At 37.6% G+C, this 27,202-nt stretch overlaps 1 protein-coding gene across 1 annotated transcript in view; it reads right to left on the reverse strand.

Annotated features, from left to right (window-relative positions):
• Positions 1-27,202, reverse strand: part of Cubn (cubilin) — a 280,054-nt gene that overhangs the window by 72,282 nt on the left and 180,570 nt on the right. Inside the window, exons 40-50 of the mRNA XM_026408130.2 lie at positions 22,880-23,077; positions 21,393-21,539; positions 18,929-19,119; positions 18,579-18,762; positions 12,925-13,099; positions 11,601-11,779; positions 10,255-10,464; positions 9,492-9,632; positions 8,525-8,706; positions 3,412-3,583; positions 2,102-2,308 (exon numbers count right to left, since the gene is read on the reverse strand). Of these exons, the coding sequence (XP_026263915.2) occupies positions 2,102-2,308; positions 3,412-3,583; positions 8,525-8,706; positions 9,492-9,632; positions 10,255-10,464; positions 11,601-11,779; positions 12,925-13,099; positions 18,579-18,762; positions 18,929-19,119; positions 21,393-21,539; positions 22,880-23,077 (1,986 nt within the window). The remainder of the gene's footprint in view (positions 1-2,101; positions 2,309-3,411; positions 3,584-8,524; positions 8,707-9,491; positions 9,633-10,254; positions 10,465-11,600; positions 11,780-12,924; positions 13,100-18,578; positions 18,763-18,928; positions 19,120-21,392; positions 21,540-22,879; positions 23,078-27,202) is intronic.

Genomic DNA, 27,202 nt, shown 5'->3' on the forward strand with positions numbered 1-27,202 from the left:
CTCAGGTAAAGACCTGTCTGATTTGAGCTGGATATGTTTTTATGAACATTTCTTTTTGAGAAATCTGATTCAGATTTACAGAATGCCTAGAGAGCTCACATTTATCTTCTTTCTATTTGTTCTGTCAAATGAACATCACTGACCTTATGAATCAATGAAGTTTACATGTTAGCTATGTCTAAGTCTGAGGGAATAAAGAGAAGATTGCACTTAGCTGATGGAACTTAACATACAGCTGTTCTGCTTGATCCTACAGACCACAGAAGTAAGGTTTTTCAGAATGTCAGAGAGAACACTTTTTTTTTTTTTTTTGGTACCAGGGATGCAACCCAGGGGTACTCAACAACTGAGCCACATCCCCAGGCCTTTTATGCATTTTTATTTAAGGACAGGGTCTTGCCAAGTTGCTGAGGCTGGCTTTGAATTCGTGATCCTCCTGCCTCAGTGTCTTAAGCTGCTGGGATTATAGGCGTGTGCCATCACACCTGGCTCATGGAGAACATTCTCAGACTATAACTTCCATTTCCCTCATAAGGCTTTTCTAGACTCATCAGTTTTATAGAGCTTGGTCGAAGAGAAAATATTAAAAACCAAACTTCTCTTCTTGAAGTCCTTGGTCTGTCACCATAGACTTCTCCATGTTCTCCTTCTTGAAAATTCTCTCTTTCATGTTCTCAAAGGCAGCTAGATACCACTGACTTTTGTAATTTCAAGGCATCTGCACCAATAAACTAACTTCCCATTTGGGCTTTCATTTTTTTTAAATTTTGGGATAAAGTTGTACTCTGCAAACTTTGACAGTATAGGTTGCCCACAATATTGTTTTCCTCTTCTATCTACTTAGTGTTTACTGGGAAACAAGTGTCAGTGTGACAGTAGGAGCAACTTAATGGATAACCTCTGCCTTGATGCTAAGAAATGATTCATTTTCCATGAAGACAGTTTTTAAAATTCTTAACAAAATGATGGTTTACCAAATATACCTCGATCCTTTTCTCTCGTGAAAACAAAGACAATCCTAACTGCTTGGGGGATAATTCCCCCAAATAGAACCCATGTGCCTCTCCACCACATTACAAACTTTTTTTTTTTTTTAGAAGGGGGGGGCAGAGAGAGACAGTGCAAGTGAGAGAGAGAATTTTAATATTTATTTTTTTAGTTTTCGGCGGACACAACATCTTTGTTTGTATGTGGTGCTGACGATCAAACCTGGGCCTCACTCATGCCAGGCGAGCGCGCTACCGCTTGAGCCACATCTCCAGCCCCACATTACGCCTCTAATACCTAAGTAGAATTTGAAGGACTCCTCATGAATCTTATAAGTTCAGTAAGCTGCTGTTATGGTTTGGATGTGAGGTATCCCCAAAAAACTCACATGAGAGACAATGTAAGAAGGTTCAGAGAAGAAATGATTAGGTTATGAGACCTTAACCCAATCAATGAATTAATTGCCTGATGGGATTAATTGAGTGGTGACTGAAGGCTGGTGGGGTGTGACTGGAGGTGGTAGAATGTTGAGGGAATGATTTTGGGGTGTACATTTGTATCTGGCAAGTGGAATCTCTCTCTCTGCTTCCTAATCATCCTATGAGCTGCTTCCCTCTGCCACACTCTTCCACCGTGATGTCCTGCCTCACCTTGAGCCCTGAGGAATGGAGCCAGCTACTTATGGACTGAGACCTCTGAAACCATGAGCCTCTAAATAAACTGTTCCTCCCCTAAAATTGTTCTGGTCAGATCTTTTAGTCACAGCAGCAAAAACACTGACTAAAACAGCTGCCAACACATTCTGACTGTGCTAAGTTCTAGTCTCCTAAGGAAGGAGTCTTTAATAGTACAGGATAATTAAAGAATCTATTTGGATGAGTGTCACATACTAGGAAACCAATCAACTGTAGTGCAGTCTAGTTGAAAACATAGATCCATATGACTTCAGAAGGCTCATTTTCCTCACCTGCATCTTATTTAAAAACCCTTAAATAACAGCACCAATCCAAAAAGCAGATTGCAATAGCCATTTGACTTGCTTCCTGGTAGGTGGTTTCCAGGCATAAGAAGAAAATCACAGATAAGTGAAAGTGTGATCTTTGATTAAACTCACCCACTCGAAACTCAAGGGCATCAAATTGACAGTCTTGGTGACTTTCAAGGGAAAAATCCTCAAAATGAATGTAAATGGAGGAATTTCCCTGATTCGGATTGCTGAGAGTCCATTCACAGTTCAGGTTTCCTGAGTAATTACTGACTCCGTTGTAGCCAGGAGAAGTAAAGTTCCCTTCAGGGTTGTTGGTCAGAGACCCGCCACACACTACGAAGCAAAAGGCAGCAGAGAAAGGAGCAGTGAGATTCTGCCCTTACCAGAAGATGCCAACACCCCAGGAACAGTAACCGAAACAACAAGAGCACCGTTTCTGTGTGGACTTGCAGTCAGGACTGCACACAAAGAACATGCAAATAATGGAAGAAATTTATGTGGATGAATAAAGGAACAACCGGCAAAACTAAAGTTTCTTTATTTCCCTGTTAGAGGTTGGGTTTGGCTGTGTGACTATACCTCCAAATTTGGGCTTATCGTTCATTCACATTTAATTTAAATGAATACCACATATGTTGGTGGTAGGTCCCAGTGGCTTCTGATTGGCAATTCTTTACATAACCCAAGAATATAATTGGATCACATAGATAATATACATAACACTGTAGTGCCAGTAAACATATGTGTGTATACATATATACACATGTATATATACACATATATATACACACACATATATGAGTATATACACATAAGTGTATATAAACACACATATATTCACTACATATGTATTTATATAATCACTTCCACTTCTAAATTTAAAAACCCTTAGATAACAGCACCAATCCAAAAAGTAGTAGAATATCTATAATTGAAAGCCACATCTTACCTAATTTTGAAATATTCTATATCAAATGTGAACCCCTCTGTTCATTTTTGCTGTAAATATGTATGTGGATAGGTAACTAAGAAACCATAAAGTATGTTCTGCCCAAATAAAATTAATTACTCTCTGGGACTAAGTTACCTTCTAAGAGGTGTATAGTCTCTTCAGCACAAAACAATTGACCAGGGACTGTGGATGTGGATCTAATTCTAATAGTGATGCAAATTATGTGTAATTGTGCTAGAAGCTCATCTAATGTCATGTTTTTAAAGTCTGTAATTCATCATAGCAGTTTTCTTTCTGAAATCAGAAGGCTTTTTTTTCTGTTGGGATTAATTTTTTTTTTAATTTGTTTATGAGTGTTAGCTTATGTTAGGATCTCAGCTATAACCAGTCAAGAAAACATAGACAACTTCTCTGGTCCTGGCAGACTGTGCGGCATCTGTAATACTTCTTACTAAGGGGAGATGCATCTGTAGCACCCAGTTACCTGCATCTCCGCTGGATGTGTAGGAAGCAATGAAACCTCCATATGGTTGGGATCCATCCGTGAAAAACACCACTCTCATTGTGTTTCCTGAAGATTTTATCTCATTGCTTATATTCACACTACTGCACAGTTTCTCTAGCTGGGGTGAGTTACTCCTAATGCCATTGAATACCTGTTAGAAAAATAATTAAACCTTGAGCAATGCAGTCCTTGTCACTGAATATTTCTAGATGACATTGTAGCCCTAGGCCACTTCCGTCTAAGGCAATGCTGTGCTAAAATGAATTGCTTAACAATTAACAGACTCTCAGTACCACGCACCAACTGTGTTACCCCAGCACATTTTGTGACCTCAGAGTCATTTCACTAAAGTCAAAGTATTGTAGTAGTGCCCCTTACTGTATGTGCTGCTACATATTTTGTACAGGGAATGGGTGCTACACATGTGAAGTACATGTGCCACTTGCTTATGTGATAGATCACAGGGTTCACTGATGGATAGTTTTTCTTTAAAAATGCATTAGGGCCTTTGGTATTTGGAAAGAAAGCTTAAATGCTAATCTCTAGTGATTCGTAATATATAATAACTCAAATATTTTAAAACACCTTGAAAAGTAATTTAAAAATCAATCTCAGTGTAAATATAAAGGCTCCTTCTTAATTACTTATGGATTCAAGACTTCATTTTTTAACTCATTTGACGGTTGAAGAATAAATTAGAGTAATATTGACTCCAAAATATTAACCAATATCTCTACTTATTTGCATAGTTATAAAGTAGGAAAATATCACTTTGCTGCTATACAAAACCAAGTGAATATTTTAGCTTGCCTCATTTTTCAGAGTTTGAAATAGAGCCAAAAGAGATAAATAAATAATAATTCATTGATTGAGTGCTTGCTACCCCTGTTTTTAAAAAATATTTGAGTGGCTCACAATTAGAAAGAAGGACTCATGTTACTATGACACTAAAGCTGTGCAGGAGAAGAAAAGGCTCTAGTACAGGAGATGCAAGATTTTTTATTTACTATAGTTTTGATGAATAAATTTTGCTCTTTGAGGGCTTCAGGTTTAAAAGGTCTTCCGGGTTACAGAACAGATGAAGAATTTTCTATGATATATTGAGCAAACATAACGACAGCTTTTCTTATGTTCAATCAGCACCACACCCTCTCAGGCATGTACTAGCACCCCATGATCCAAACTGAGGAGCTAGAATACAGAAAGATTTGCAATTTTCTGAAGTTTAAAGGACTAGGAATATTTAAACTAGGATTCAAACTCCGATTTCACATGCTGAACCACAGAATAAAGAAAACAGAAGATGACAAATATTTCACTAATACTGGAAACAGGAATGAGCAACACATTGCCAGAATCAAAGAGGATTATAACCAACGACAAGACTAATGGAACATGTTGGAAATGGCCTCTGTGCCTGCCTGTGTCTTCCCCTGGTGTGGAATCACAATGACTCAAAATTGTGCAGTCATCCATTTATCACATGGATTTCTGTCTTTAGGAGCAACCAGGGTGCTATTCCATTCTTGACCCTCTAATCCCTTTTGTACTCAGAAACTACGACTCCAAGAAGACAACAGGGTAGAAGTAGGCAAATGAGATTCGGGACAAGGTATTAAATTTGCTGTGAGCATGAACAATATCAGACATGGGGCTCATTGTGGTACACACTTGGTGGTATAGCTTTCATTTTCCCTGTCTTAACAGAGTCAGAGACGTGGCTGGATTTGGAGGTATTTTATGCTCAGTTCAGCTGGATAAGATGTTGAAAAGCTGGGTGCATTAAGAGCTGTCCACCCCATCTGCAGATCTTAGGAAGGGTTTCTTTTTCTTTCCTTCTTCCTTTCCCTTTCCTTTTCATTTTTCTTTCTCTCTTTCTTGGCGGGAATGAATGAACAGCCAAGGATCATCAGATATTAGCAAAATATCTACTATAAAAAGCAGAGACCAATATCAGTAAATAGGAGACAGGAACTTGAAAATTAATCCCCAAAGAAGCAACACAAAACTTCAAAATTATGATTAATATAGTCATATAAATATAAATATATTGAATATATGTAATATTTGAATATGTGCATTCCAAAAAATGAGGATAAAATAAGGTTGATTTCAGGTATACTATACAGGTTCTCAAAAATTTAGTCACCCATGTAAAGTTCCTTAGGGACTTACAAGAGCATTTACCTCACCAAAAACAGTAAATTAATGAAGAAAAGCAATGTATAGTAACATAAAAACAGGAACCCCCACCCAGGAGAGAAATAAAGGGACTCATAAATTTAGTGGTGAGAAAAATCCCCAAACAACATCTGACATCAGGCTTATAGCTGATGGACAAAGGAAAATAAATGAAACTAACAAGGTGTATTTTATTACATGAGGTGGAATGCACACCCAGGGTGCAAAAGGTGTGGAAGAATTAGTGCAAAGGGACTGGTGTCAATGCATAAAAATTGCAGAAAATATAAAAAGGATACAACTATCATCATTACTTAGAAAAACACAAGCAAATGTGACTGTATTTCACTACTTGGCTTAGTTGTGAATGGTGCTCACATGATCAGAACAATGTGTTGCAAACAATGTGTTGCAAAACACATTTAACAAAAGTGGTGACATGTATACTGGGGAAGGAAGTTGGTAGAATATGTAAACCGTATACCCCTCATGAGCGCTGGTGGTAGTGAAGAGCCGAATCCTCATTCTACATAGCTGGATGTTCAAGATCAAAAAACTACGGAGTCGCAGAGGAGGAATGTTACTTATAAACAATGGCACAAATGCCTGAAGTAGCCAAAAGGGTAGGGAAGCAGATGCCTTTGGTATCAATGATTACATGACAAGTAAGACTTGGCTCAGAATTTGTGGTAGTTGTCAAAATTTTGATTTCATTCTTTGAATGCTAAAACTATGACTGTTCATTTTATCTTTTCTATAGGATGCAAACACATTCTGATTGTAGGTTCTTAATAATCATGATATTCAAATCCATTTAAACTATGAAAATGATTTCAAAGAGAAAAAGCAACTGTTAGCATATGCATTCAAATTTTAGGAATATAAGTTTAGAATCCCAAAATGTTATCATTTTCACTTTCTGAATTCATCATATATTGTTCAATAAACACCCATTATATTTATGATCATCAGAAAAACAGATTAAAATTAGAATTCAAGTGAATTTATATCATAATTACTACTATATAAAATTATGCACTGCCTTGAAGAGATAAGAAAATTCATAAAAATATGGTGTGGTGGGAGTGTTTAATCTTTTATCTACTTCATTTTTTCTATATCCTTATTCAATCAATAATAGGAAAAAATGTCTGTTAAAATTAGCAACTTTAGCCCAATGCCCACTATCTCTCAAATTAAAAATAAACATACCAGTTCCATATTTTCAATATCTGAGAAAAGACATTTCAGTCCTTTAGGCATTTGAAGTTGGGATCAAAGTTGAATGTGAACATTTCAGGGCAATACAAAGTGGGATTGGGATGTCACAAGATGTTTCACATTTTTGAAATTTGCTATCCAATAGTGGATGATTAAAATGATAACCGATAAAAGGGCTTAAAAGGCTAACAATGGTATTTTCACTTTTCTTTCATTCAATAATAATTACTTCTATGATGGGCAGATGCGGGGGATTCGGCAGTAATTGAAAACAAGTGTTTCCCCTCATGGAGTTTACATTCTACTGGTGGGAACAGACAATGAACAGATGAACAAATAAATAGGAGCTATACCAGCTGGTGTGGAAAAAAAACTCAGGGAAGTGAGAAGCCTGTGTGGGTTCTACTTAGGGAAATCTCCGTGGATCAAGATCATTTGGATGGAGACCCTAACAAAGTGAAGATGTGAACCAGGCAGCCGTCTATAGAGGAACCACAGAGAAGGCAGTAACTGTGAAGTCCTGATGGGGGAGCATCTCATGTTCAAGGAGCAGGAAAGAGGCCAGGGTGGCTGGATCCCCTTGAGCAGAAAGGAGTTTGAGATGAGAGACATGGGTAGAAAAGGGACAGGCAGCAAATAATGTGAGGCTGGGTGGGTCTCCATAAGGATTTGGGATTTTCCTCTGAGTGAGATGAAAGGACATTAAAGAATTTTGAAGGGAACAACGTGATTTGATCAGGTTTGAAACCCTCATTCTAGCTGCTGTTATTGAGACTGTAGGGAGTCAAGGGTCGAAGTAGAAAGACCAGTTGGAATTTGGTGAAATGATCCAGGTGAGTGGTGTTGGTGGTCATTGTGGATATGATGATGAGTTTTTAGAATCTGGGTATCTTTTAAAGATGTAGCCAGTGGGACTTACTTCTAGATGCAACATAGGGTATGAGACCAAGGGCTCCAAAATAGACATTAAGACTTAAGGGCTAGAGATGTTACTCGGTGGCAGAGCATTTGCCCAGTATGTGTGGAACCCTGGGTTCAAGAACCAGCAATCTCCTGACCCACTCACAGTCCTTCAGCATGCACAAGACCCTAGCACTGCAAAAAGGAAGGAAAGAAGGAAGAAATTTACTTTTGATCTAAGCAAATGGAACTTAAAATCATTTACCAAGATAACAAAGACTGCAAAAGCAACACTTCTAACTATTTGAGGTGGTGACTTGGAGGGCAGGTAGCCTTGGCCTTCCACTAAGAATCCCTCAGAACTGAACCACACAGCTGCTTAAGTCCTTATCGGGTAGCCTGTGCTGAGACTCTGGTCCCTTCCAGCCATGTGCTACCTAAGGTCCAGATTCTCTGCCTACAATTTTTTGCCATATGTAACAGACATTTATTTGCTCTAAAAATTTATCCTTATAATTATATCCTTAAAAAATTTATCCTTATAAATATATCCTTAAAAATTTATCCTTATCCTGATACACAGAGTGACAACTGATAGGCCCTCAGAGCAATTCTTCCAATTATGTTGGTGGATTATAGTGATTTTGTTCTCTCTGAAATACTTAGAATTTGTCTGAGATATAGTTGCAGAGATGGCAAAATTCTGACCTAGTTTTTAGAGTATGATTTATGGAACAATAAACTCCCTAAACAATGAGATATAATATCTCTGATGGTACAGAGCACTTACAGTCACATGCTCAGCACTGCAGGATGGATGAGCTTCTAGCCGCAGGTTGTTAAAAGTTAGGCTGATCTGCTTTCCTTCCTGCACAGTGATTCTCCACTCGCAGATTCGGCCATGAGGATTTGGGTTCGGGTAGTTGGGAGAAGAGAATGTTCCAGTTGGGCCCTGTAGATCCCCACCACACACTGAAACAGGGGAAAGAATAGAAAAACTTTCAATCAAATCAAAGTGACTCCTTCCATAATTTTGCTCTCAAAATCAATTTTGTTTAATTTTTTTTTAGTTGTAGTTGGACACAATACCTTTATTTATTTTTATGTGGTGCTGAGGATCGAACCCAATGCCTCAAACAGGCTTAGGTAGGCATTCCACCACTGAGCTACAGCTCCAACCTCTCAAAATTAATTTTTAATTATCCCTCTAGACGAAATAATTGTCTTTACTAATTTATCACTTTATGTTTGTGAACACTTCTAGAGAACATTTGTATTCACTTCTGATCCCTATTAACATTTAATCTGCTTTCATGGATGATAGTTCACTAGTTAAATTTTAATTATCATCAAGGCCCAAGATACATGAAAGACCAATAAATATATTGAACTTAAACAGGCTAATGTAATTATTCAGTTTGGTTAGACAACGATCTTTATTTTACCTGGGTTTGTCAGAGTATTTGGGAATGCCAATCCTGAATAACTCTAGGACTCATAGACTATACTTCTTAAAATGTGCACCACAGTATAATTCTAGTGCCCATATTACATCTCTCATGATCCTAATTACTTCTCTTTGTATCCCCTATCACACTGGCAATTTTTCATTTATTGGTGTGACTGGAAATAAACATAGGCCTCCCTACTAACCATAAGGTCCAAGGGTTATTCTTTATTTTTCAAACTATGTTACCACCAGTGCCTATCCATTATACGTAATCAACACCTTTTTAAAAATGAATCAATGAACTCACCTCCTATGCTGGATTCAAACCGCAGCCTGAACCCTGGGGCAATGCCGGAACCATCTGTGACAAACCTGACCGAAGCAACATTGCTAGAAGTGTCTATGTCATCAGGAATGGCACTTCCACAGTATCTGCCCAAAGCATTTCCTGTGATAGACAAAGAATTAGATGTATCCATATATGTGTGTGTGTGTGTGTGTGTCTGTGTGTGTATCTCCAAGTGATTAATTTCATTTAACCTCTGTTTGAGATATTCTGCATGCATAAAGAAAATAACAAATGACAAAAATCATGAAAAAAAGTCAACATATTCAAATACATGACGATGTGCACAAAGCAAAAACTGCAACTGATTAAAGGAAAAGTCTCAGCATGGTGAGGAAGCTCATTTGGTTAGATAAATGACAAGAACCAACAGTGACAAGTGTGCCTCTTTTAATACCAAGAGGCATGCACACATTACCTTTTTCTCTATTTATGCTCCAGGGAGCCCCTCAAATAACTGCATGTGGCACTGAGGGATCGTAGCAGGAAGAGGACATCCTCCCTGGACAGTGCTCTCTCAGTGTGGTCTCCTGAATGAGCTACGGAACACACCTGTGGCTTTGGGTGTCCATTGTGAAAGGACAGAATAGAGGGAGAGAATTGCTGGTGCTGCCCAGAGCAGACTGACCTCTTTTGTCTTTCTCAGAAGCAGAGAAACCTCAGAGGCTGAATAAGCATATTTGAAAATAAACAACCCACAAGAGACCAGATATATTTCACTGACCCGAAGTATGATTTTCCCAGATCTCCACAAAGTCTTTTTCACAGCCAGAGGAATTCTGAAGGTTAAAATCTTCAAAATGGATGGTGAGATAGTGTCCTGAGAGGCCCTGGAGATGCCACTGACAGAATACATTATTTGGATAGGGAAGATGTGGGTATCCATTGCTTTCAATGATGCCACTTTGCCCTGTTACTGTTCCTCCACACTGGGCTAAAAAAAAAAAAAAAGAAAAAAAAAGCAATATTCTACCACATTTTTTTTTAAATTAGACCAGCATATTTGAAAACTTTTATGTGTCAAGTGAATATAAATTGCAGTTTTAAAATTCTGAACATGTGTGGTTAAATCTCTCATTATTCAGATTCTACTGCTGATGTAAGGAGAAATAATATTTCAAGTGCAATCAATAATGGGAAACGGAAGATGACCATTGAATGGCGTATTCTGTAATGTCATATTAATTCTATTGGGACACTATGTGAGAGCTATTAGTTTCAAGTAAATGTCATTTCATGGACCAGCTGATAGATTGATAGATTGATGATTCTAGAGACTGTCCAGACTTAGCTGGACGGGGTACTGCTATTGATCGGTAATGCCTGCTATTTCTAGTTTATCTGTTAAATTAACATCGTGCTGTAGCCAATGATTTCTTATCAAGTAGAAGAGACAGCTAGATTAAATTATACACAACTTGACTCTGAATATAAAATGACCTATGGTATAAGTTAAATATTGTTATAACTAGGCTTTCTGAGTCCTTGCTGTATGAAACATTTGTTTGGCTAGTGTCCAGACCCACTCCAGACACTAATTGTCATGTCATTATGATCATATTGAAGTGAATCTTCAATATGTATACTTAGTGCACATTTTTAAAATAAGGAAATCAAATACCAAGAAAATATATCTGCTTTTTATTCAGTGACTGATTTGGCATTTGAGATTGGGGGGGAGCTCAATTTTTTATTAATGATGAGGTGTTCAGTCACTGTTCTAAATACAATGGTTTGATTACTAAATAATTTTATCATTTAAACTTATGCTATATGAATATATACATATACATATATATATTATATCATGATAAAAAGAAGAAAAATAATTTAACTGAACATATTTTTCACAAATTAGAAAAAATATAAAATAGACTAGTTTACTAAAATAGTGTTTTAAAATAAAAATGAAGGGAGAAATTAAAATTGATAAGTGACTTCAGTTTTAAACATTATACTCTTATTTCTATCATTAAATCATTCTTAAAATTATGCAGATAGACTTATTTTTAAAAATTGGAACACATTCACTTTACTACTTTATTATTTAATGTAAAAATAAAATGTTACCTATAGAATACTTGGCCTTGAATCCCATGTGAGTGGAGCTATTGTCAGACTGAAATCTCAAATATATAACCTCTCTTGAGGACAACTGGCTGCTGGGCAAAGACATCCCACAAAATTTGGAAAGTACTGGAGCATTTGAATCAACTCCGTCCCGCAACTCAAGGTAACTAGAAGAACAACTAAAGGGGGGGAAATCTGTTAAATTTACAAGGCCAATAGCTTTGACTTATTTAAATAATGAAGACTTCACTAACTTTCTCTAAGGAGATTACTATGCATCATTTCTATAGCTTAAGATATCGTGATAGAGTCCATTTAAGCTTCATGTCATTTTAAAATACTGTAATTTTTCTGATGATAATACAATCATTAATAGCTCAGAAGGACAGGTTTTACATGTATCACACTAGAGAATATTTATTTGCCTTTCAAATTCTGTTTTAGTTTTTACAAATATAAAAAGTCATTTTCAAACTAACCCCTGTGGATTTCAAGATAACTGGAGTTATGTTTCACATGATAATTTGATACATTTCACAATGGAAATCTGAACTCTTATTTGGCAGCTCTGTGACAGGGGATAATGGAGAGCCTCAGCTGGAATTTTCTCCATCCATAAAATGAGGTCAAGTCTTTACTTAATGTTTCCTGAGAAAGTCAAAGCAGCCAATTAATGCACAGTGAGTGGGAGAATAGTATATTTGGCGCCCAGAAATGGGAAGCAAAACTCTGCTATCACGTTTTGTATCACATATGGATTTATGCAAGTATATAAACACTTTTGTTAAAATAAAGAGAAAACCATAGATGGTGTCTTATGGACTACCTAAGACATAGTAAGATATACTCTCTGGGTTGTAATCCTTTAAGAAACCAATATTTGCTTTAGTGCTGTTTCTGACTCTTGTGACCCCCTGGTGCCACCTAACTAACACCAATTCCCATTTGTTAAAATATATATTTTATCATCAATGACACTGAATATGAGACTGAGCATATAAATACCCATCTACCAGAGGCACTATACTTTTCCTGTGGGAAGAACAACAGATAACATAAATCTCAAACAGCCACCCTCAATGTCTCTTGGAGGATGTCTGAAAGGTCAGAAGGGGCAATATCTGTTTTCATAATCTGCTCAGCTGATAAGAGAGTGGCTGCCAGGCATGGTTTTCAGGCTCCAGGCATTAAGCTTGTGCCTTTGTCTCTAGATTTCCTATACAGGGTGTACAGCTAAGAAAAGAAGAAATGAATTGTTCTGAGACATGACAGCTAAAGAGTACTGAGCGTGGGTGAGAGAAAAATGAAAACAGAGGTGACCTACTTGGGTGTTACTTCGATATTGAATTGATCTTCAAACTGCAACCTTATAGCTTTTCCCGGAGGAGCAGCTATGATCCAAATGCAATCCGCATGCTGCGGATAATTGCCAGGGTAGTTGGGGGAGGTCACATATCCAGCAGAATCAGCATCATGGATGTAGATATTGCCCCCACAGGCTGTCAGGAAACACAGTTAAATCAATTTGCAGTCTGGTGAAGGACAGTTCATTGCTACAATCATTTTCTAAAGTCAATTTATCTTCATTTCCAGTCTCCATTTCCTTTCAACTGGAATTATCTTTTTTTTTTTTTTCCTTGACAGGAGCCTCACTGTGTTGAACCAGGCTGATCTTGAACTCCTGGGTTTAAGCCATTCTCCTGCCTTACCCTCCTTAGTAGCTGGGACTATAGGTGTGTGCTACCACACCCAGCTCCAGGTGGGTCACTTTTTAATTTGCCATCTATCTTGTTGGAAACTTAATTCCTCCTTAAAGTCAACAAAATGACAGACACAGTTTCTGCAGCGTGTTAGAAGCATGCATACATTTCTACCACTTTGCTGAGCATGTAAATAAACTGGTGGTTATTGTTCAGTTAAGTGGAGTACAGCCATGACCTTGATATGCTTTAAAAACTAAGCAGATATATATTTGTACAAATTTTTGGATATCCATTCATTATACATCTTCAGAATTTAGGTACATTTAAAGAGCAAGAGAAAGATGACATAAAAGGATTTATTAGTCTCCCCCCGCCCCCCTCCCGAAAGAAGACAAAGGATAAAGGGTCTTTTCTAATGCACCAAAGGACCATATAAAACTACCTTTCTTTTATCAATAATTATTCTTTGACAATTTCAGCAAACGAACTAGGCAAGAATAAACCCATTTACCATGCCAATGAAATTAACCTGTTCAATGACTCAGCCACACGTCCTTGATCTACTAACCTCAAGCTATATACTTCCTCTGCTATTCAACTGCTTATGGCCACATCCTGAATTTTGCCATTACTTAGAACTACCAGAGTCTCTGAAAGCCCCAATAGCAGAGCCCTTTGACAGCCTTTTCCTCCCTTGCTCCATATCTTTTCTTCAGACTCCCCTTGCAAAATGTCAATTCTGTGGTTGTGGTCAAGTCATTTGTGCAAATGGTGCCACTGAATATAAAGGTTCCCCAGTCTCAGCTTTGCCACCCTATTCTCCTATTACTTTTCATATAAACAATTTGTCCATTACTTTTCATAAAATGACAATAGTCATGTGAAACTGTATTCCCTAATCCCTTTATTATCCCCATTCCCTCTTGATTCTTAACATGCTACATGATATTTTACTTGACAAAGAAAATACAAAAAATTTCAAATAAGAATACTGTCCATTTATAATTTCCTATCTGTTACCATCCAGAAGAAATTGACCTGCATCTCTACCCTCTTCTTCTCCATTATCTTTCTGCATTTGGATCAGGACCCCATCCTATTCTGTCCCTTCAGGGATCTTGTACTTTACCTCTCTCCTCCAGTGCTGTTAATCTCCACCCAGCCCACCTACACATTTCATTCTTCAAAACTATCAAGCACTCTTGTTCAAGCTGTCAATCACCTGGAAACTGGATGCCCAAAGATCCTTTTTAATACTTATATATTCATAGCATTTAACATGGTTGACTACTTCTTCCCTCCTTTCATTTGCATCCCTTAGCTTCTTAGACACCAAGTTCCTCTTCTTTTGCTCCTATCCCCCCTCCTCCTCTGGCCTTTGGGTGTCTCTTTCCAGGGCTTTCCTGACATTGCTGGAAATTTCCAGGAATCTTTCTGTAGGTCTTTCATATTCTCCCTCTAAATAATTTTCTGATTGTTGAGAGCCGTCCATGGGCTGTGCATGGACTTTGTCGGCATCACACCCTAGTAGTGAATAAGAACATCTGGTGTCTGGGAACTACCAGTGGACATTTATTTCCTCTGTGTAAGACTGCCCAGAGACATTGTGAATTCCTATTCTGCTATGCCATGTCCCACACAGCATCGGACATAGGGTGACCTACTGTAGTCTTGCAGCCAACTCTGAGATGGGTGCGACCTGCCAAGAGGCCAATCAACCTGCTGACTGCAAGACAAGAAGCAAGACTCTGCCCTTGAAACTTGATACCTGCCTTTGATGTGCCCTTAAATAACAGCTGGAGCCATTTGCTATTGTCTAGCTCCACCTCCTATGTGGACTGGATCTACCAGGGACTCCACTTTTAAAAAATATCTTTCTGACTCTGTCTTTTGTTCTTCACTAATTGTTCTAGATGTTAATTTTTCAGATGGCTTACACCCTCCTTGGCAGGAAGAAGAACTCCCCCCAACAATGGGACACTGGCCATCACCCCTCATCTGATTAATGTTATACCCTCATGTCTGCACCTACAAATCTTTTGGTGATTCCTATAGTTACAAATTCAGTCTAGATCCCTCTCCTGACCTCTAGACTCATGTCCCAACATCCTACCACACATCTTCACTGGATTTAACTTAGAGATTTCAAACTGAACTTGTCTTAAACTGGAATTGTCTAATTGCCCTTCCAGAGTTCTACACCCAAGAGTGATGGCGTCACCTCCCCACTACTGACATTCAGTATCCACTTTTACTACCTTGTTTTTATCCTACATATTTTTTTTAAATATATTTTTTTTATTTATAGGTGGACATAATATCTTCATTTTTATTCTTTTAAAGAATTTTTTTAGTTGTAGATGGACACAATATCTTTATTTTATTTATTCATTTTTTATGTGGTGCTGAGGGGAATCAAACCCAGTGCCTCACATGCACAAGGCAAGCACTCTACCACTGAGCCACAACCCAGCCCTTCATTTTTTATTTTTCTGTGGTGCTGAGGATCTAACCCAGTGCCTCACGCATGGTAGGTAAGCTCTCTACCTCTGAGCCACAACCCCAGCCCCATCCTACCTACTTTTTACCACATTTACCACAAGTATATATTTTACTTATTTCTTATCTGTACTTTAAGACTAAAATTAAGCTCAATGAGGACATGGATTCCATTTGTTTACTGCTATATCCTTCAATATTAGCCACATGGAAAGCTTTTAATAAATGTTCACAAAATAAATGCACTCACCCAGCCAGAAACCCAGTATTCTCCACGGCTCCTCCATGTCTTCCCTCACCTTCCACATCCAAGTGACCTGCATCCACTCAATTCTGTATTTATAAACCTTTCAGTAAACCCTTTCTTCTGTCCTGTTACTGCCATTGCCTTAGTTCAGAACTTAATATTTTTTTTTCCCGATTTAACTCTTTTGTCAGGTCTCTCTCTTTAGCCTTTCCTCCTACAATATATTTACAATGATGAGAAATATCAATTTCTAATTTGATCATGCTATGCATGTTGGGATTAAAATCTCTCAATGTCCCCCCTTAACCTCCTGGCTAACATCTTCTGTCCTTAGGGTGGTATTTGTGGCCCTGAGCATAATGATTCCTGTCGGCTTCATCACCATATTTACATCCTTTTAACTCTATTTTCCAACAGTAGTAAATTATTTTAAAACCGAATTTGCCTTATCTTTTAACACTGAGACACAATACATTGTCCTATCCTTTCTTCACTAGTTGACAGATCCCTCTGTTTATCTACCTGCTCTGGGAGCCTTCTCTGATCTCGTCAGCTAGACTGTTTCTTCTATGTGTTTACATAGCTCCTGATGTATTCCTCCACCTAGCATGTATTACGCCATATGCTAACTATGCCTTTGCTAGCCTGTCTTCTCCACTGCACTGAACTCCTTGACAGAATTTGGTAGCTTGCATAGCAAGAAGCACTTTCTAAATGTCTGATTAATTAATTAAAGGGACAATTAATGAGGTGAGAATAAAAGACATCTCAATCAATCACGGTGAAGAGATGTCTCTAGGGAAAGATGATAAAAAACAAGGCAAATTTGATGTCAAACGTTATTCACACAGGAATATATGTTAAAGAAATGGAAGTGGACTTAAAGTATACATGGTGGAAAGTAGCCAGTTGTCAGGAGAAGCCACATCCTGATTCCAGTTAGGGAAAATGATTAACTTAGTATGAAGAAACAAGAGTGATCATCTCGTTGGGGTTGTCCAACCATAGGTTTTGAAACAAAAAGACCTTTGTTTAAATCTAATATTAAGAAAAGTCATAAGCCTGCAGCAAGATTGGGAAGAGGTAATGGCCACAACCAACTTGAATAGTGTGAGTCCACAAAGGAATAGAAAAGCAATGTTGTCAAGTAAACCCTAGTGCATCTGAATTATCATGAAATGTTGGCCTAAAAAACATAATGAATGGAAGAGTAGAGTTGGGCTGAAGTCTTCTCATTAGGCACTGTTACTCTAATAATGTTTCCATAAACAGGTAAAATCAAACCATTCACAACAGCCACAAAGCTCAGTCTGGGGTTAGGGAAGGATGAGTTCACAGCCATAAAGCATTGGAGCTGAGCTAGATCTCTCTCTGTGGACCACAGCTGGAGTGACAGATGTATATCACTTGTTGCTTTGGAACCTACTCAAGCTACTAGATGATTTTTTTTGTGATAATTAATGGAGACTTTTATTTCCTTTCCTTTCCCAAAATAAAAGAAGTGAGGCTGACACTTTAAATTCTCATATCTGGGAGAATGCACAAGTATGGTTTCACTGAGATTAATATGTAATTTGAAATGTATTCAAGAATCTGGAATTAAGATCACAATATCATCCTGAAATCCACATTATCTAATTTCAGGACAATAAACAAAGAGTTATTATTGCTATTGCTCTCCATTGACCCTACTTCCTGTTTTTGAAGCTATGCCTATTTATTTAGTCAACTAAACAAAAATAAATATCACAAAATTCAAATTATTGCCACAAAATTAGTCATAATTAAATGCAGTTAAAGTTAATTAAAGATTGCTATTGTAATATGGAAAAATTAAATGGGTAAAAATAGATTTAGAATTAGTGTTTTTTTTCCAAGGAAGCATACAAATTATTAAACAAAGCAATTATAATCCTTTCAATGTTTCTTTAGCTAGGTTTAACTGGAAATTTAATAATGGAAAGTTCTAAGATATTTCAGGGATCAATAAGAACGGTTCATTTTGTATACATAGGCAATGTCACTTTGGTTACTAACTCTAAAAAATTAACTTAGAAAAGTCCAAACATTATTTTACTTACATGAAAAAAGGAAAATAACGATATTTTCTTTAAAAAAGTATTCATGTTGAAATATTTAAAGTGTTGAGCATATACTGAGTGCTTAATAATAGGTAGCTATTTTTTTTTTTTTTTGGTAGGGGGATTGAACTCAGAGGCGCTCAACCTCTGAGCCACATCCCCAGCCCTATTTTGTACTTCATTTAGAGACAGGGTCTCACTGAGTTGCTTAGTGACTTGCTTTTGCTGAGGCTGTCTTTGAAATCATGATCCTCCTGCCTCAGCCACCCAAGCAGCTGGGATTACAGATGAGTGCCACTGTGTCCCATATAGGTAGTTCTTCTTATTGATGCTTTATTCTTTGTTCAGAAAAGAAGAATTTCCATGATTTTCCCTCCAATCCATTTAAACAAGGAAGGTAAGGCAATCGCATGAAAAATTAAAATCTAATCGCAATAGATATACTTACCTAGACTCTTTGCCTCATATCTGATCTTAAATCCTTGCCCTCCATTACTACTGTCAGAAATAAACTGAACAAACATTTGATTATCTGAGGTGAACAGAGTTGATGAAGGATGACTGCCACAAAAACGACCATTTCCTCCATGGGGTCCCAAAGGCGGAGAATAGATATCAGGTCCATTTTTTAGCTGAAAAGACATATTAAAATTGCATAACTCCTTTATATTGAGAAAAATGCGGTGAAAAAAAAAAAACTCCTATTGATTTGTGTCCTAAGAGACAAAAATTACCACTGTGTTTTCTAAATGAAGTCTACTGAGACAGTAATTAGAAAGGACAGCTAGTAAGACCTACCACCAGGTAATCCCCTTGGCGGCAAGAAGAATCTCCATTTGGGATGTGGAAGGGCTGTTCGAAATGGACAGCGATGGTCAGACCACTCTGGACCAAAATGTGCCAGGAGCAGTTGAGGTTGGGAGGGTAGGTCTCTGGGTACTTGGGGGATGTGATAATCCCTCTGTCTGCATGCAAATATCCACCACAGCCTTTCCAAGGAGAAAGAAAAGCAGGTTATTAAAGGGACAGTGACCACCAGGTTTTTTAGGCTTTCCTATTTTTCTTGGTAGTTTTCAAAGGGCAAACAATAGAAACAAGGTTTGAAACTGAAAGGGATCTAAGTAGGGGAAACAATTGGCAGAATGAATACTGATTGAGCATGCTCTGCTGGGTATTTGTGTGGCTGTTGTCATGATGGGTGATACAGAGGGAAGCAATAGGAACAAATCACTTAAAACTTTCATAAACCCTACTTTGTTTTTGTTTGTTTATTTTTGCAGTACTGGAAATTATACCCAGAACCTCATGCATGCTAGGCCATTACTCTACCACTGAGCTACATCCCCAGCCCTTTTAAAATTTTATTCTGAAACAGGATCTCTAAATTTTCCAATCTGTTCTTGAACTTGTGATCCTCCTGCCTTAGCCTCCCGAATTGCCTGGAGCACCATCACGTCTAACGTAAGCTTCCTTTCTAGAGGAGGGAAAGATGCAACAAGAAAATACACAATATATAAGAGAGTCTTTCAAGAAAAATAGGAGGAATGGAGGGTGAAGGATAGGTAGTCTATCATCTGGGGAAGTTAGATATGTCCTAAAGGAATATTTGAGCAGAGGTCTGAAGGAAAGGAAGCATGGAACTAAGTGGGCCTTGTGAGAGAAGAATGTTCCAGCCCAGAGAGTGTTGTAAAGGTTAAGAGGTCTACAGGGGAAATCAGAGGGGTGAGGCAGAATGTGACAGCGTAAGCACAGCATGGGCCAGGGCATGCAGGAATTAGAAAGGACTCATTCCAAGTAAGAGGAAGACACTGAAGGTCTTGCACATCAGAATAGCATCATCTTGTTTAAATCATAAAATGATCACTGTCTACAATACTAGGACGGTAAAGGGTACAGGCAAGGGAAAGTACAATCCGAGATCTAATAAGGAGGGGATTGTCAGTCCGAGGAGTAAGTGGAGGCCCGGACAGGGATGGTAGAGGGGGAAATGGCAAAAGTAGTTGGAATCTAGATGAAGTGCAACAGTAGAAATTACTGGGCTTGGTGGATGGGTAGAATGTGTGTCAGCAATGTGTCACACACAACTTACAAAGGAGAGTGGCACACACCTACAGTTGAGAGAGAGTGAGAAGTATTTGGGGCAGGCATTAATTTTCCATTTGTTAGGGACTCCACAGCTTTTCAGAGAGTGAGTGAGGAAAGCTCACACACCTAGTTAAAGCACAGAGGTGAAAATTTATCTTTAATCCATCTAATTCCAAAGTCTATTCTCTTAAACCATGATACAGCCTGTTTCCCTGATTCTGAAAAGCTATATACAATAATGAAGAAAATATTAGATTTATTTTTAATATTAGTCTGAGAATCTGCTTTAAGATAATGTCTTAAACACATGAGACTCAATATTCCATACAATATCGACTACTTCTTTAATTAGTTTAGATTTAAAGTTATGAGCTGGATATGGTAGCACATACCTGTAATCCCAGGGGCTCAGGAGGCTGAGGCAGGAGGATTGGGAGTTCAAAGCCAGCCTTAGCAACTTAGCAAGGCCCTAAGCAACTCAGCAAGACCCTGTCTCAAAATAAAATTTTTAAAAAGGATGGAGATGTGGCTCAGGGGTTAAGTGCCCCTAGGTTCAATCCCCGGTACCTAAATAAATAAATAAAGTTATTGTGAGACTTCAATGTTGTCAAGCTATGAAAGTCTTGATCATACTCATGTGACAGAATCTTCCATACTGTACACATTCTCTGACTCATCAAAATCAGATTTCAAGAGCAACAAACTCTTCCTGCCAATCTTGGAATGGATGATTTCAGCCAAGGCATTTGTGAAGATATTTTCTGTCTCATTTTTTCCTGTCATTTCTTGGATTGAAGATAACATTGACTTATTTCTCCTTTGATGTGTTGTGGATACGTGTTGTCTTTTGAGTTCCAGCCCTCAGCTAGGCTGAGAAATTATGTCTAAGGTCTCACTCATACGTATGCCCACCGTGAGCACATGTCCTTTGGGGATGAGATGTCCCACTCAGAGACCTGAAGGCAGGAGACACCCTTTTGTACAACTTAGTCTCCGTGCTTTATATTAAAACTCAGTACTTGACACATGGATGGGCATCCAGAGGTGGCAAAGACCTGTGTCCTCTGACTATAACCTATGTGTGCCCTGGCATGGGAAAATGAGCAGAGCATATAATAGAGAGAGAAAAGACAGAGGTGAGAGGAGATGAAAGGAATCAAATGTCTGAATACATTACTCTTGTGAAAGGAGGCATTGAAGCCTGCCCCAGTGATACTGAAGTCAGAGGTGAAGCGGATGAACATGTACTCTCCAGTAGACCGGATGGGCCCAGGGATCTCTCTGCCACAGACAACTGCTAGCGGCTGAGCCAAGTTATTGTCTCCTGTGACCAAAGAAAGGAAACATCAGCGTGAAAAGGCGATGTCTTCAGAATCTCCCATCCTTCGCTACTCAGCCAAAGTAGCTCACACATATTTCTCAGAACCCTTGAGATTCCAGAGTCTAGGCTTCCGAGAAAAGTTATTGATGGAACAGAAAACAAGCCATTCGAATTTAATCTTTAAAGAACAACCATAATTTACTTCACTGATGTAATTTCCTACTGAAGATTTTTAAAAGGCTTTCACCAGATGCCTAACACTCAGAATATGTACACAAGGATTCACCTATTACATTACATCAAAAAATTTAAATTTTAATATCCATAGGAATGCCTTAATGTCAGGAAAGACAATACATTTGGGGGGGGCATGTGATGATAGCTGATTGTTGATAGAAAAAGTCGGGGGAGAAGGGAGGAGTTTTTCATCTCATGTTTATAGGACTGGTTTAAATCTTAGTGTCCGTCCTCTATAGATGGGGACCCCACCATTTGATTTTTCTCACTAGAGGGTGAAGAGGATATGGGCTAGGGATGATGGTCTAAGGTAGAAAAAACCTGCACATTAGCAACCTGTGTGTCAAAAGCAAACATATCTTTGGTTTTTTTCTGAGAATCTGCCTTTCTAACTAACTTTCAAACTTTCTAACTTTTCAGCAGGTGTCAATGCTGTTGATTTGAGGGCCATGCTGAGAAACACTTCATGTGAAGACTATGAACTCCCTATTGTTTTCCTTCATTCCAGCCCAAGCAAATAATGAAGCACAACTTTGTGCATGTTGCATATCAGCATTGTTTATGTCCCTCATGAATAATGTCATTGTATAATAACATAATAGCTACATATAAAGGAAAATGTGCCAACTTATTACCTCTTAATTCTACTTATTCTACCAGAGATTCGGGAGACAACAGGAATCAACATATTAGAATTATAAATATTTTCCCCTTGGATCTTAAAGCCATAGATATACATACAATGTCAATATTTAGCCCCAAGGCTTCTAAAGAAAGTAGCAAAACATGAGAATTCATACTATTATTTCCTACTTAGGCTTCTCAAATGTATGCATGTATATATGTATGTATGTAGGAATGTACGTAGGAATATATGTAAGAATTTTGTGTTATTCCTGACATTTTATACCAGGCAATTTAATATTTTCCTCACATTCTCCAGAAATTATGGCCAATTCTAGTATTTGATGGCTTCGTTGATCATAGTATCTATGAAATTCCATACAAAATGAACAGAGGCTATAAACAAGTATAATGAGAATGGAATATAACTAAGTAAATGTCAGTGTTGAAACTCAGAATGTTTTTCTTTTAATTTTTCTCACCATCTCTTATCACAAGGCTATCATAGCCACAGGCTGAGTGAGGTTCAACATCCATGTAGAGGATGTTGAGTTCCACAGTAGAATCAGGAGCCTGGATGAGCCAGGTACAGTCGGCCCCATTACTGTAGCTTCTAGGCCAGCCTGGGGAGAAAAGAAAGAGTGGCGCTTCTCCAGTCCTCAGGAACCCGCCACAAGCACCTGCAGAATAAAAAGCAACACCTTTGAATATCTCTAAAAAGGGAAAGATACCAATGCTTTTCCACTTAAATTGATTATACGGGAATCAATTGGAACACGTTTCTCAAAGAAATCAATAAATATTGTATTAAACTCACTGATTCAGATGGCCATGATTTCTGTATTTCTCCTTTTTAATGTATGAAAATTATAACATGTTATGCTTATTTGCCATAATTTTGCCATACTCTTCTTTTATTATTGAGTGTTGATTATTAGGTAAGCAGAAGTAAGTATATGACAACCCAAAATTCTTGGGACCAGAAATCTTCCAGATTTTTAAGTTTTTTTTTTTAATTTTGGAATATCTGCATAGATTTTACTAGCTAAACATCCCTAATATGAAAACACAAAATTTGATATCAGGGACAGTGGTGCATGCCTTTAATCTTAGCAGCTTGGGAGGCTGAGGCAGGAGGATTGCAAGTTCAAAGCCAGTCTCAGCAACTAAGTGAGGCCCTAAACAAATTAGCAAGACCCAGTCTCAAAATAAAAAGGGCTGGAGATGTGGCTCAGGGTTTAAGTGCTCTGGGTCCAGTCTCTGGTACCAAAGGGGAGGGGAGAAAAGAAAGAAAAGAAAATACAAAATTCAAAATGCTGCAAAATCTGAAATGTTCTGGGTGCTCAAAAAGTTTAAGATTTTAGAGCATTTCAGATTATAAATGCTTAATTTGCATATCCCAATTCCTGCCCTTCTCATCCTTTATGAAATTATTGCCATCAAATTAAAATTGTAAATATTATAAGCCCATTAATGTAGTTTTATAATTATTATTTTATGAGGTTATTTTTAAAATAATATGATAGAAGAAAATAATTACAAACAAAAATACATTTATACTGCCTTTTACATTTAATTATATAGTTATCTTTACCCTAATGTCTAGTAGGTTCTGAAGATTTACAAGGACCTTTAATTTCAGCCTGAAGACCCCCCTCTTATATTTCTCATAGGGCAGGACTGCTAACAATGAATTCTGTGGTTTCATTTAACTGGAAGTATTTGGATTTGTGCTTAAAGAAAACATTTGCTTAATATAGAATACTTGATTAGACAGTCTTTTTATTTCAACATTTGGGATTTGCCTTCTGGTCTTCATGGATTTGATTAATCCTACTGAAAATTTTTTACATGACAAGTCATAGTCTTTGAATCTTCAAGATAAGATCTTTATATTCATCTTTCACAGTTTGACTATGCTGTGTGTAGGCCTAGAACTTTTTGAGTTTATCATTCTTGAAGTTTTTTAGGCTTCTTGGATGTATTGGTCAATATTTTTCATTGAATTTCACATGAATTCAGACACTATTTCTTCAAATATTCTTTGTTTCTCTTTCATGTTATTCTCATCTTCTGGGACTCTTGTTATACATATGTTGTCACGCTTGATCGTATCTGAGGCTCTGTACAATTTTATTTATTCCCTTTCTTCAGGCAGGATAATCACAATGAACTCCAAGTTTGTTGATTCTCTTTTCTGCTTGCGCAAATTTGGTATTGAGCCTTTCCAGTGCATTTTTATTTCAGTCATACTTGCCAACTGCAAAATTTCTAGTTGATTCTCTAAAAATATGTTTTTCCTATCACTTTTTGATAATTTCCACTTGATGAGACATTATTCTCTTACTTTCCTTTAATTCTTTAGACATCAACCTCTTTAGCTTTTTAAGTATATTCATAATATCTAATTTTATATCTTTGTTCCTTGAGGCCAACCTCTTGGGTTCCAACATAGTCTCTTTTGATTGTTCTTTTCCTTGATGGGAGCTATACATTCCAGTTTCTTTGTGTCTCATTATTTTGTTGCTGTTTTTGAAAACTGGACATTTTTAAACAGGGAACTTTGGAAATTAATACCATCCAAGGTTTGATGTTATTATTAGTTTAATGACTATTTGCACTAGTTCTATAATGTTTGTACTCTTTGTTGTATATAGCCACCGAGTTTCTGTTCAAATTATTGGTCAACTAATCATTAGATGGAGATTTAAGTCTCCCATTCATTTCCAAGGAATTTTGGAATGATGTGTTCATTGGAATAAGGTTCCAGTAGACAGTTTACAACTCTGCCTGAGCTTTTACTTTTGACTTTCACAGACACTCAAGATCATACAGAGGTGAGAAATTAGGATCTTTTTGGGTCTTTTCTTGGGAATATAAATAGGCATGTACATGTGTGTGGTCTTCTAGACTCCCAGAAATATGTCAGAGTTTTTTAAATCCGTAGATAGACATCTCTCCCATTCTTCAGTTTTTCCATTTATGCTTTTTTGGTCAGTTTCCTGTTAGCTATTACTGGTATCACTGCCTCAAGTACTTGTGATGTTAGACAACTGCTGCTGATTGTTTTGACAAGTACCCTAAGGGTAAGGCTGTTTACACCGTGAGCTCTTAAGGCAGGTCAAATGAAGACAAGATGTGAGAAAGCAATTTTCCAAGAGGCTGCTAGACAGGTCAAATAATGGAAATTCCTTGGAGATAGCCTGTTTTCTGGAGATCCCAAACTGTTTTGCCCTCTTATTATGCTGCTAAGCTGTGGTTTTCACATCTACCATCTTTGTGAGGCTGCTGTGAGGCTACTCTTCAGCTAGGAAGAGGAGGAAGGATGGGACTATAAAAGTTAAGATACCACAGAGATGACCATTCTTACTGAGATTCTGCTGTTTTCTTAAATAAAACCCCCTCAGCTTGTTGTAAGGCTTTGGTTAATTTCTAGAGTCCCCCCAGATTTGATTTTGACCATTTTTTTTGCCCAGTATTTTTAGATTTCCAGAGGTATATAGTTTGACAATCCAGAAAATTTTGATTTTATACCATATGTTTGATTAGTACTGGGACTATCAGAAAGAGAATATAAAGTACACTAGGACTAAGTCCTAATTCTGCTATCTTGGTACTATCTAGGCTATGGAAGTTTTCAAAAAGAGTAATTTTGAAGTGGAAAATCCAAATGCTGAATGTTATCTGGTACCTTCAAATTTTTTCCTTCATATAAAATATTCCTTATCTTGAATTTGTCAAAGATAGTTATCACAACAGCAGACTGTGAGTCATGAACTCATGCCTGCCAAATATTCTATTTCTCCCAACTTTCAAATATTTGTTAGAGTCCAATTCCCTGATTCTCTTATGGTTGGGTGAGGACATTTGACCAGTTTCAGTCAAAAAATTATGAGCAAAAATAAGTGCCACTTTCCCACTGAGCACTTTCAGAACTGAGACATTCCAGGCTCTTTCGCTCCTGCCATGATCACAGGCAAAGTCCCAGAGAGCAGCTGCAACAGCCAGAGTTAGGCAGTGACGATGATGACAGGCACCCACTCAATCTATGAAGGACTTGGACAGTGAACAAGAAAGAGACCTCCCTGTTTTCAGTTACTAAGAGTTTGGAATTATGTATTCTGTAACATGACTGAGCATTTCCTGACTGATGCGCTGACTAATGTTTTCCTACTTGATGCATTGTTGTTGTTTGTTTGTTCGTTTCTTGGGTTTTTTTTTTTTTTTTTTTTTTGCAGTGGTGGGATTGAACCCAGGTCCTTGTGCATGCTAGGCAAGCACTGTATCACTGAACTGTATCCCAATCCCTTTTAATTGTATTGTGAATCAGAATTTTGTGAAGTTACCCAGGCTGGCCTTGAACTTGTGACACTCCTGCCTCTGCCTCCCAAGTAGCTGGGAGTACAGGTGTGCACCACTGCAGTCAGGCAAAATGTGAAATTTCTACCAATGATCTAGACCACCAGGTCAAGCTCATTTTCATGGTTGCTTATTTACTAACTGAACCACTTGCTTTGTTACCTAATCATTTAACTACTCAACTGTTAACTATCACATAAGTACTTTGTTTTTCCCAATTACTTTTAAGCCCCTGGAGGTAGAAATTGTATATTGGTTTCCTTTCTTAGTGACCTCACTGTATCCATAATAAATCATCCATAAGTATTTGTTGACTTAAATTCATTAGCCAAAATTGCATGAGTAAGAAATGCTGATGATACAATGCTCAATGTATTAATACATATAAAAATTTAAGCTTTATTATTTTTAATAAAACTTTTAATATGTGGTTTTTTAATGAAATA

Source organism: Urocitellus parryii, chromosome 9 (genome assembly GCF_045843805.1).
Source record: "Urocitellus parryii isolate mUroPar1 chromosome 9, mUroPar1.hap1, whole genome shotgun sequence".
NCBI lineage: Eukaryota > Metazoa > Chordata > Mammalia > Rodentia > Sciuridae > Urocitellus > Urocitellus parryii.